The sequence below is a fragment of the Lampris incognitus genome, chromosome 21 (genome assembly GCF_029633865.1).
Source record: "Lampris incognitus isolate fLamInc1 chromosome 21, fLamInc1.hap2, whole genome shotgun sequence".
In the NCBI taxonomy this organism is placed as follows: Eukaryota; Metazoa; Chordata; class Actinopteri; order Lampriformes; family Lampridae; genus Lampris; species Lampris incognitus.
The window spans coordinates 22588202-22600081 of NC_079231.1; the positions used below are offsets into that span (position 1 = coordinate 22588202).

The following is an 11880-nucleotide window of genomic DNA, read 5'->3' on the forward strand; positions in this document are numbered from 1 at the left end:
CCTGATTCTATTAGCCAACCAATCGTCTTGTTCCAACCAAGCAGTTACACACCTGATTCTATTAGCCAACCAATCGTCCTTGCTAAGGACCTTGGTTTGTTGACTCGTGTTGTGTAACTGCTTGGTTGGAACAAAGACTTGCACCTACACCGGCCCTTTCAGGAGGAGCATAGCTCCCGACGGGCGTTGCTCTCGGAATCTCAGGACCACGACAAGGTGACAATCCACCGAGAAAGCTTTCAATAATGAGTTGCAGAGCACGATCATGGTAGTCCCATGCTGAGAACAGCCAATAAAAGAATGAATGACATATGTCAAGACCTGTAGTAAACGTCGCTCACGGTATCGGCGTCTCTACACCACGGGGCAACAGCACTTGCTATGCTATCAACTGAAAATGAATTCATTCATGGTGTAAACTACTAATAAGACACGTTAGCCCCTAGCTAATGGGTCTGACCCTTTAGTGGAGCGGTTAGTGACGTCGCCTTGTGGTGCAGTACACCAAGAAATTGGTGGCAAGAAAATAACCGGTTACAATGGATTGGTGGACTCCCAACAGACGTTATTAACAAATTTGCCCAGATCTTCAAGCAATGAATGTCACTGGTGAGTCTATTTTGTATTATTACTAGGTGTATTAGTTTGGCTGTAGGTTAAAGCCCGGAAAGCAATGGGTTTCCCTGCTTTGAAATGTTACGTTGGGTGCGCGATTGCAGTTGCAGACCACAGTGACGGGGGTTAAATTGGGCCACGTGGCACCTCAAATGTCATCAGGTGGAGTTGAGCTCCGACAAAAAAAACCCCATCAGCAGTTCATTTATTGATACATTTTTACTCTGCCTTCATTGTTAAAGGAATATAATGTAACGTGCATGGATAAGAAGACACACTGGCTCGAGAGTCTGACCCTTTAGTCTAGCGGTTAGCGATGTCTCCTGCGGTGCGGGCGATACGGGTTCGTGTCCCGGCCGCGGCAGTTCCTGTGGTTGCGTTGTCCCCCCGAATTCGTTCACCGCTAGATCACACTTACCACCAAACGCCGTCTTTGCCTTTATTCAGGGCTGTTGTAGGCCACAGCCACACCGTACAGACCGCCATTTTCTAAAACGACTCCTAGTCGTCGTCCCCCCAACGAAAAACGAAACGAAAAGCCACTTCGGGTGTTACAAAAGCGCTATGTTTAATTTATTATTATTAAACCAATCAGTAGCCCCCCCCCCCCCGCTCCACCAACCGACATGCCATGCATTCCCGTGATTGGTAGAGAGCCGGGGGAGTGATGGACTGACTCCGCTAATCGGCGCTCCCACAGTACAGGGTCACCACAATCTACTCCTATATTTTCGGAATGTGTGTGTGTGTGGTGTTAGTGTGTGTGTGTTAGTTAGTGTAGATAGCGGGACCGAAAACTAAAGCACTTATGATCCTAATTCTTTTTGGAGGTGGTAGGTATTGTCTCAGAGAGTACGGGAGAAATCCCAAACAATTAAAATTATGCGTAATTATGCAAAATGTGCATTTTTCTAAAAATGGCTAAAAAACGGGGTCCTCCCTATAGTCCCCGGGTCCTATGGAAGACCGGAAGCAACGTGACCTCACCATGGCACGAGTGAGTAAACCATTCGTCCGACTAAGCCACGTCTTCACCTAACAACTGATATTTTAGCAAACTGCTGTAAACTTAATTAACTGCACACTAGTGACTAGTATGGTCCTTCATTATCATCATTTTTTGTTTTTTGTTTTAAATAAGGCAAACTCGTGTCCTCAGACAGCCAAGTAGCTTATTTCAGCTAGCTAGCTAGCTATGGCAGTATTATTAGCAGCCAGCGCCATTTTGCTAGGCTAACTTTGTGACTAAATTGATATGAACCGTCCCGTTAATCAGGTTAGGCTGGGGGCCAGCATGTGGCATAGGTGGGTGGCAAGGTAGGGAGAAAGATGGGTCAGAACAGGTTTAATAACTGAATATAAATTGCTCTGATATTCTGCTTAAGCAATCATGCTAACGCAAGAGATTTTTGTGGCAGGTTGCCTCCCAATCTTTTAGTAGCCAACAGTCATGGAAAGGTTTGGAAATTTGAGAAGGTGTTGGCAGCCTGTGTAAATTTCCCATCCATCCATGATCCAAACCGCTTATCCTGCTCTCAGGGTCGCGGGGGTGCTGGAGCCTATCCCAGCAGTCACTGGGCGGCAGGCGAGGAGACATCCAGGACAGGCCACCAGGCCATCACAGGGCTCAGTGCCTTCATTCTCTTATTATTTAAACTGAAGAGTAAAGACCCCCAAAATATATTTCCGTGTCCTGTGCCGGTTTAATTTAGCCAGGCTGCAATAAAAGAACTCCATATAAATAGGGCTCCCAGCAGGCTTTGACTGAACTGAATGGAAAAAGGTACATTAGTGTCTTTATTTTCCCATTTTCTTATCTTTAAAGTGAAGTTTCGGGCTTTTTGAACTGGGGTTGTATGAGGTACTTATCAATAGTAAGTGTATTACGTTTGTAAAATATAAATTCTGGATTAATTTAACTATTGGAGAGACTGTTCTATTCATATTACTTTGAGTTATTCTCTTCTTTAGTGGTAACGACACCGTTGATACAGATACACAGGAGAGTGCACTTGCAGGAAGATGTTATTGTCATCAGCTGTAGTTTTGCACACTGCCAACAGTATCTAGAATGACTGATTAGCGTTTTAGTGTTCAGAGCAGAGGGTTGTCTCACCTTGTTATATTTTATTTGGTTTGTCAAATGATATTTGATATCAGATTTTGTAGTTTGTGCATACACACATGCACCCAAGGCAACCCTGAACCACAGAGCCCCCTACGTAACAAATCCCAATCCAATTTAACCCCTGCAGTTTGATAACTTTGGATTTGTCGTGCTATGCTGTACCCATCCATCCATTACCCAAACCGCCTATTCTGCCCTCAGGGTCACGGGGATACTGGAGCCTATCACAGCAGTCACTGGCTGACAGGCGGGGAGACGCCCTGGACAGGCTACCAGTCCATCACAGAACAATGCTGTATAACAAGGCGATGAACCAGTTTTATGGTATCAAATGCCGTTATTGATGATGTCACTCATAACTCCTGCGCTACATCACGTTAATGTGTGCATTTGTGATTTCATTCGTTGATGAGGCGCTTTTGTGTTTGGATTCACTGAGCAAGTATGATTGTGTGTCATTGATAGTCAGATGCTGTCCAGAGTTCATTGTGCAGCACCAGGATTTCCGTTCTAGAGACACCGCTGTTTGTGAGCGGAATAAACACCAATTTCTCCATCAATGTAATATGCAGTGAGGATTTTATTTCCTTAGACGACCACTTTACCCACTGGTATTGACTGCAAATGCCCAGAACGACTGGCAAAATTTCCATTTAGAGCACCACAACAGCAAGTTATCAAACTTGTGTGCTTTTTCACAACAGTGCATTAAATCACAGTAATTACCAGTTTGGGTAATGTCACCAGCCAAATTACTACAGAGCAACTCACTGCTGCTACATAAATCATGTGCCTTATTTCCAGTCATCTCTCATACTGCTCATTCCTATGACTGATGTTGTGTAATGTTTTATGTACGAGTGTGGCTATGCATAATGTCAGACATGAGGTCGACGCATGATCTCTGGCGTAGCTCTCCTGTCCATCATGTGAACGGCTTGGACGTTAGGAGCAAGTCCTTTCTACTGCGTTGTCTTTCTACTCATTATTGGCAGAAGCGGTGGATGTCTTGGTGTTGGGCTACAGTATGTTGTCTTCTTTACTTGTACACCTCCCACCAAGCACTGAATCTGCACTTGCAATGAAAGGCAGAAAAGGCCCGAGTTGAATGTTGCGGTGTTAAATGTTGACTAGAAACTCGTTATGACAAGGCAATAGAACGCAGGTCCATATTAACCATTGAGACAACCTAATCTTACCCCCCCCCCAAAAAAAATATGAAAGTCACTTTTATTTTGTCATTTTATTCTTAGAATGAATTTATTCTCCACATTTAACCCATCATATTGTGTAGGAGCAGTGGGCAACTGCAGTACCCGGGGACCAACTCTAGTTCCTCTTTCCACTGCCTTACTCAGGGACACAGACGGGAGTATTAACCCTAACATGCATGTCTTTTTGATGGTGGGAGAAAACTGGAGCACCCGGAGGAAACTCACGCAGACTCGAGGAGAACATGCTAACTCCACACAGAAAGGACCTGGGACGGCCTGGGGTTTGAACCCAGGACCTTCTTGCTGTGAGGGAACGGTGCTAACCACTGGACCACCATGCCGCCCTATATATATATTATAGCATATTCATCCAATTTGTCCTGGTCTAATTGCCAGTCATTTCACTCAAATATTTGTTTTTTTCTCCCCAGTTGTAGCCGGCCATATACCCCACTTTTTGGAGCTGTCCCAGTCGCTGCTCCACCTCCTCTGCTGATCCGGGAAGCGCTGCAGACTACCACATGTCTCCTCCAGTACATGTGCAGTCACCTGACAGTGCGGAGTTTCGCCAGGGGGATGTAGCACATGGAAGGACCACGCTATCCCCCCCCCCAGCTCCCCCTCGAACAGACACCCTGACCGACCAGAGGAGGCGCTAGTGCAACCACCAGGACACATACCCAGATCAGGCTTCCCACCCGCAGACACGGCCAATTGTGTCTAGAGACACCCAACCAATGCCATGTTGACGGGCAGCGGACTAGACCGCTACGCTAGCTGGACGCCCCCACTCAAATATTTCTGAATGCTTTTTCAAGACTGTGACTGTGACAAACCCTCACATTTCCCTGAGTAACGAAGGGCTAGCGTTAGCTTTCATTCGCTCTACCAACTGAGTCATTCCTTCCAGATAATAAAGCAAGCAAGAGGGACAAGAGAAAGCTTTGTATGTGGCACAATGAACAAGAGGCGGCACGATGTTGCAGTGGTTAGTGCGGTCGCCTCACAGCAAGAAGGTTCTGGGTTCGAGCCCCGGGGTAGTCCAACCTTGGGGTTCGTCCCGGGTCGTCCTCTGTGTGGAGTTTGCATGTTCTCCTCATGTCTGCGTGGGTTTCCTCCGGGGGCTCCGGTTTCCTCCCACAGTCCAAAGACATGGAGGTCAGGTGAATCGGTCGTACTAAGTTGTCCCTAGGTATGAACATGTGTGATGGCCTGGCGGCCTGTCCAGGGTGTCTCCCCGCCTGCCGCCCAATGGCTGCTGGGGTAGGCTCCAGCATCCCCGTGACCCTGAGAGCAGGATAAGCGGTTCGGATAACGGATGGATGGCTGGACAATGAACACGAGCGGTTGTAAAAGTTTGAGAGTCAGTCGACGTACTCTCCCTCGCCTGAAGATCCAAAACACAATGAGTCGTCTCATCTGCCCGGCGCCCTCCTCCCCTGACTAACATGGAGGAAGGCTTATTAAAAAAGAGAACTAGCACCGTTTCCATCTAAAGCTTCTCCACTTGAAACTCAATCTTGCTCCTTTTGTTCCACAGAATATGCCACTTTATACAAGTGTAACATCACCGACAACAGGAGAAATTGGCACATACCCACTCCACACTGAGTTAATGATGAACTTTCACCCGCAAACCTGCTCAATGTTAATTAACAGCTCGTTGGAGAGAAAACACTCCGAGTCGAAAACAGAGTAGCGAGTCGAAAGAATACGGAAGCAGGTTTATGGGTGGGAAATGACTGACTTGTAGCCCTGCTACAGGAAAAACATGGGGGGGGGGGGTGGGGGAGGAAATGACTACCGTTCTCTCCTCTCTCAACAACCACCGTTGAAATGGGCTTGAGCAGGGCTGCTACCCGAAACCACCCCGGTGCAACTGCTCACTGACAGAAGTGTGGCTTTACCGTGCCGTCCCGAGACCATTCCTAACCTTGAAAGATGTGTATGAATATTACACAAGCTGCAGAAAGGGGATATGTGTGCTAAGCAAAGCTAGCTGAGGTAAATGTCAAATATTCACAGGCTCATTTACCAGAAAGCAAAATAAATGTTTGAGTAGCCATGTGCTGGATTGATGGTAACTATGTGTGATCAGTTCCAGCTTAATTCCTACCAAGAGAACAGCCGTGAATGCTGCCACGCAGACTGATGGAGGACTTCTGTAACAGCTGCCACTTTACAGTGCAACTCGCACACCCTCGCCAACCGTCCATCCGTTACCCAAGCCGCCTATCCCAGCAGCCATTGGGCGGCAGGCGGGGAGACACCCTGGACAGGCCGCCAGGCCATCACAGGGCCCACACATTCACACCTAGGGTCAATTTAGTACGGCCGATTCACCTGACCTACATGTCTTTGGGCTGTGGGAGGAAACCGGGGCAGAACCCAGGACCGCCTTGCTGTGAGGCGGCCGTGCTAACCACCGTGCCGCCCCCTTGCCAACCAAAGCATTTGCCAATGTTGGGACACACACACATGGCAGCAAGTTCATTTATGGGTGAAGAAGCATCACCATCTGTGAATTGAAGGCTTATTCCGTGTCATGTTGGTGTCGAATAACCCAATAAGCAAGACGCAGAGAGGACTAGATTAGAGAATATTATAAATACACGTTAGTACATCAGAACTTCTGTGACCAGAACGGAAAGAGGTGCTGGATCCACTTGCGGGTCACCTCCGTCTCAAGCCGGTGGTCATTTTATGTGCATTTGACAAAGGGACTACTGGGAAGGTTTGCAACATACCTGCATTCATAGCGTATTTAATGTGAATAAGGCGTCATCCCCTTGACCCCAATTACTCCCACCAGCCCACTACAACCCCCCCCCCCCCACACACACACACACACATCCAACATAGGCTATCGATCTAGCCAACTAGCTGCAATCCAGGATGAGAGCTTAATGGAGCACTAGGCCGGTGGGTTACTCACTGAACGCGGCTATGGCCAGAGCCATGGTCACCACGATGGACACCCAGGATACCCACAGCGCCTTCCTGCGGTAGCTCTGCGCTTCGTGGGGCTTCAGGCGCATGCTGCTCTCCAGAAGACCTGCCGAGGACGGCAACGCAGGGCGGTTAATGCCGTCCGGACCCCCAGCAAGCCCCCAACATCTCACGGGTGATAGCAGACGTGCATTATAAAACACTTGATAGCACAAGGTTAGGCGGTCACACTAGGTAGTCTGGCTGTAGTGGTGCGTGTTGCTCATGTTTGCTACCATTACACATGGTTTTGGAGAAAATAGTGGCTACGTGTTTGTACTTGTATGCAATAAGTCCTGCAAAGTAAGGTCGCTGACGTTTTACGCGTCACAAAATAATTGCCCGTGCAGGTTGTTTGGGGTCGACGTTGGAGAAAATCATGTTCTTTCAGATGCGTAATTTGCTGGATTGAGTGGTGAGTGAGAATAACTGACGCTGCTGGTTGTGAGTGATTCAGAGTGATGCATTCCTGCAGGCTCAACAGCCATGCCTAATAGCGTTCTCATTTGTGTGCACGGAGTGTGGATCTGTGGTCCTGTGTGTGCGTGTGATGTGGCCATGCATATAGATAACGGTGCTGGTCCCTGCGGTGTCCACGTCCCGGCCAGGAGCTGCTGTACACTACTTGGAGACTCGAGATTCACTTTAAAAACTCAATTGGGGCTGCCGTTCTAATGCAGTCCATCCATCCTTTAATTTGCACCACAGTCAGCGTTGTTACGCACGTGCCGTCGTCTCCAGCTACTTCGCGTAACTTGACGCCCTGCGCCGTGCGTAAAGCCTGGGCTCGGCGGACACAGACGAGCCCTAACGCCGGACTCGGAACGGTAATATGCGGCGCCGGAGCGCCGTTACCTTGGTCCTCGATGCTGTCGGTGATCCTCATCTCTTGGTCCATCTTGACGACTTCTCTCTCGCTCCCCGTCTCGGGCTGCTGCTCGCGCTGGCCGTTCCGTACCACCGCGGGATCCACAACCGCCTGATCCGGGACGGTGGCGGGGTCTGGGCCGGCGGAGTCCGTCATTCTCGTGCACCCCAACCCCCCCTCCCCCTCCCACCTTTGACACTTAGGGCGTCCGTTTAAGGGGGGGGGGAGGGAGGAAGCCAAAAGCCAAACAGGAAAAGGAGAAGAAGAATCTCACAGCCGGGCGACAAGTGCAAATCTACCGACGTCAAGAGAGGCCGCAGCTGGGGTGGGGGGTTGTGGGGGTGGGGGGTTTGGTGGAGGGCGGAATGCGGGACGGTCCGTGGCCGGACACGGATTCACGGAGCCGGGACGTTGCAGAAGAGACGACGCGGACTGCGTCCTGGGTACGCAGGACCGCGGGTGTTGCGTACGTCTGAGATCCGCGAAGGCGCTGCGCTCTACTGCGGGTCTTGGTGGTGGTGGTGGTGGTGGTGGGGGGGGGGATGTTGGGGGCGGAAAACATCTGTCCCAGGTGGCTCCGGAGAGACGGTCCGCAATTGGCTGCCGGCGCTTGTGAATCTGCCCCATGGTGCATTGAGGTGGATCTCCAGCTGTGGGTTTACATGGAGGAACAGAACACGCATGCGCCTTGTTATGGAGATGAGACGCAGGATGTGTTTATTGGGATGCGCCTTCTGTATATTGTTTTTTCTCCCCAGTTTCATCCGGCCAATTACCCCACTCTCCCGAGCCGTCCCGGTCTCTGCTCCACCCCCTCTGCCCATCCGGGGAGGGCTGCAGACTACCACATGCCTCCTCCCATACATGTGGAGTCCCCAGCCGCTTCTTTTCACCTGACAGTGACGTTTCACCAGGGGGACGTAGCGCGTGGGAGAAACGCGCTGTTCCCCCCCGAACAGGCACCCCGACCGACCACAGGAGGCGCTAGTGCAGCGACCAGGATACCGATAACGGGGTATAAAGCGATAAACGGGTTATGTGTTATCGGTTTATACCCCCCTTGAAAGATGGCTATGATTGGTTGAGTGTGAATACTGTCGTCCCTCCGTCTTGTGTGTGTGTGTGTGTGTGATCCTAAACCTAACCCACAACCAGCAATCACCACCGTATATTTGAATCTCTATATACTTCCTGATATACTGTATAGAAATGTGTACATACTGTTCCCTTTGGCACTTTGGATAGATCTATGTATTTTTGGATGGAATGTATATTTGCCATGTTTGTTTTATAATTAACTTTCGTCAAGAATCTGTACACGAATATGAACAATGTTCAATAAAAATATATATATTAAAAAAAAAACCCACCAGCATCACCCTCCGTCTCTTCTGTATGACGACAGTATTCGTACTCAACCAATCACAGCACAGACAGACGAATATCAATTAGATCTTTCAAGGTGGTTTCAAACCTACAACACGGCCTGTTATACCTGGTCTGTGGGGACGCCCGACCAAGCCGGAGGTAACGGGGATTCGAACCGGCGATCCCCGTGTTGGTAGGCAATGGACTAGACCGCCACGCCACCCGGACGCCCCCCTCACCTTCTGTGTATTTTAATGGTGTTTTTTATTTTAGTGTTGTTGTTCATTTCTCTTGCTGCAGTTTTGAAGTTGCCAAATGTTCCACTGCTCATGTGTACTTGTAGTGGTGACCGGGGACGTTTGTAACACTTTTTGCGACCCCCCCCCCCCCCATAAATCAGCAACGGGTTACAATGGAGCAGCCGAGTTGCGATATTGTATCAACTTCAAGGTGTAAACTACTGCCGTTTTTTGGGTTTTCAAAGTTGAATAAAAGGCACAGACCTGCCGCTCCCCTGAATTCTCCTAAAATTGCACGTATTTGCATTAAAATTAGTTTTAGATAAATCACAAAAAACGATCAAATCTACATAAAACGACCATGAGCGGACCGCTCGTCATTTGCGCGTGATCGTGCGCGTCATGTCCGTATTGATGACGCGTGTTGGTCGCGTCACTTCCTTCGTGAAGTTCGTTGCTCCGTCCTGGAAACACACTAGCGCCCTCCAGTGCAGAGAAACGGTCTAAACTTGGGTTTTGATGACGTCCAACATGTCTGGTTACAGACGCACCATGACTACCACCGAGGCGCTGCAGGATTCACAGGCGTTGGACAGCCGCCATTTTGAATTGTTTGAAAGATGTTGTTAAAATGTAAATTTTGGTGTCAGTTTCACAACAGACATACTAACATGTGTAATGCTTTAATATCTCAACTGGGTGTTTATCTTGACAGAATATAGAGTTTAAAACCGGCGGTCATTTTGACCGCCCATGGTCGTTATAGGTAGGAGTGGTTGTATGACATATGCACAGATTGCAAATTTGAATTAAATTGATGTAACATGGTAAAAATATGCATAATTGATAAATCAAAATGAAAAAGATTATTTATCCATCCATCCATTCATTACCCAAACCTGCTTATCCTGCTCTCAGGGTCGCGGGGATGGAGCCTATCCCAGCAGTCACTGGGCACCAGGAAGATTATTTATAATTCACATTATTGTGAGGGAAAGCCGTCAAATTATATTGCAAGAAAATTATTTAATGGGCAGAACACATCCTCAAAAAAGGATGAAGGATTTCCTGTTCTGTACAGAAGGCCCTCTTGGTAGTGCAGAACCTGCTTTGGGAAGGGGTTTGGATTCCTGGCCTCTTCCTGTGGACACAGTGCAGGGTCACATGGCACATGCCATATGGTTTGGCCACTCCCCTGACTGGTGTGCCCCGTTTTATTTCATCCGAAGCCCTGTCTGTCTTCCTCTTTCTGATATTTGGCACGCTGTGAACAAACGTATGTTTCCACTGACCATTAGCATGATGCTACTGATTATCACTGGGCAACACATTTTTCAAATGTTTCGCCTCCTGGAAAAAAAATTGATTATGATGGACAATGTCAAGCTGAACACAAAAACCATTTCGGATTTGCTGTATCACGTAGGAATTTGGAGAAACATGAAAATAACTTGTTGAATTTAACACGTTGAATCACATAATGGTGCTGACACATTGTGTTAGTTCAACTGAGCTTAAAATGTTTTGCAGCTGATTTTTGTTTGTACTCGGCATCTGGTGTTTCTTGTGTCAGTAGTCGGCCAGCCATTGATGGATTCCACTTGCCCTGATACGTCTTTCCCATGGTCGTGTTGCCCTGGTGAAACCTTTCACCCTGTTCCTCACTGACTGCACCAAGATCAGCAGGGAAGAAGTCCAAGTGTGAATGCAGGAAATGAATTTTCAACGACGTGTTGCACTTCATGGTTTTGTGCGCTTTACACATGTTGTCAAAGCGGCTCAATGTAGTTTGGTGCTCTGGAGTTGCCAAGAAAATTCTCAACAACATCCTTAAACGCCTTCCATGCTATTTGCTCTGGCCAACAAAAAGGCCTTCCTTGATCTTGGCATCAGTTATTCTTGGAAACATCTGGTCTCAAATGGTGAAATCCATCACCTTCTTGCAATCTTGAGTTTTATATGATGAGGAGGCAGAAATATCTGTGTTGGGTCGACAAGTGGTTTATGCGCCACACTTTTTTTGCCCCATAATGAGATGCTTACGGCACGGCCAGTTCTTTTTAATGTAATGTGACTCTTTAGCACGGCTATCCCATTCACGCAGAAAACGGTACTTTATATATCCGAGCTGCATTCCTCGTAGCAGTGCCAACACTTTTAAACCACCACAGATGTTCCAGTCGTAATTGTTGTACTGTATGTGTTTCAACAACAACTCCATGTTATTGTAGGTTTCTTTCACGTGTACTGCATAGCCAATGGGTACTGCAGGGTGGTCATTGCCGTTGTGTAACAGAACAACTTTCAGGCTAAACTTTGACGAATCTATAAAAAGATGCCATTGTTGTGGGTCATGCACACAACCCAAAGCCATGAACAATCCATCAATGTCAGTGCAGAAACAGAGGTTATCAACCTGCGTAAAGAAGCTTGTCAAATATTCTAGATGGTGCCAAAAGA

General features: G+C 48.0%; 1 protein-coding gene across 1 annotated transcript in view; it reads right to left on the reverse strand.

The window, feature by feature from the left end:
- Nucleotides 1–7978, reverse strand: part of LOC130131730 (transmembrane protein 163-like) — a 62503-nt gene extending 54525 nt beyond the window's left edge. Inside the window, exons 1-2 of the mRNA XM_056301531.1 lie at nucleotides 7801–7978; nucleotides 6893–7012 (exon numbers count right to left, since the gene is read on the reverse strand). Coding sequence (XP_056157506.1) covers nucleotides 6893–7012; nucleotides 7801–7969 — 289 coding nt within the window. The 5' untranslated portion in view covers nucleotides 7970–7978. The remainder of the gene's footprint in view (nucleotides 1–6892; nucleotides 7013–7800) is intronic.
- Between the last annotated feature and the right edge of the window lie 3902 nt (nucleotides 7979–11880).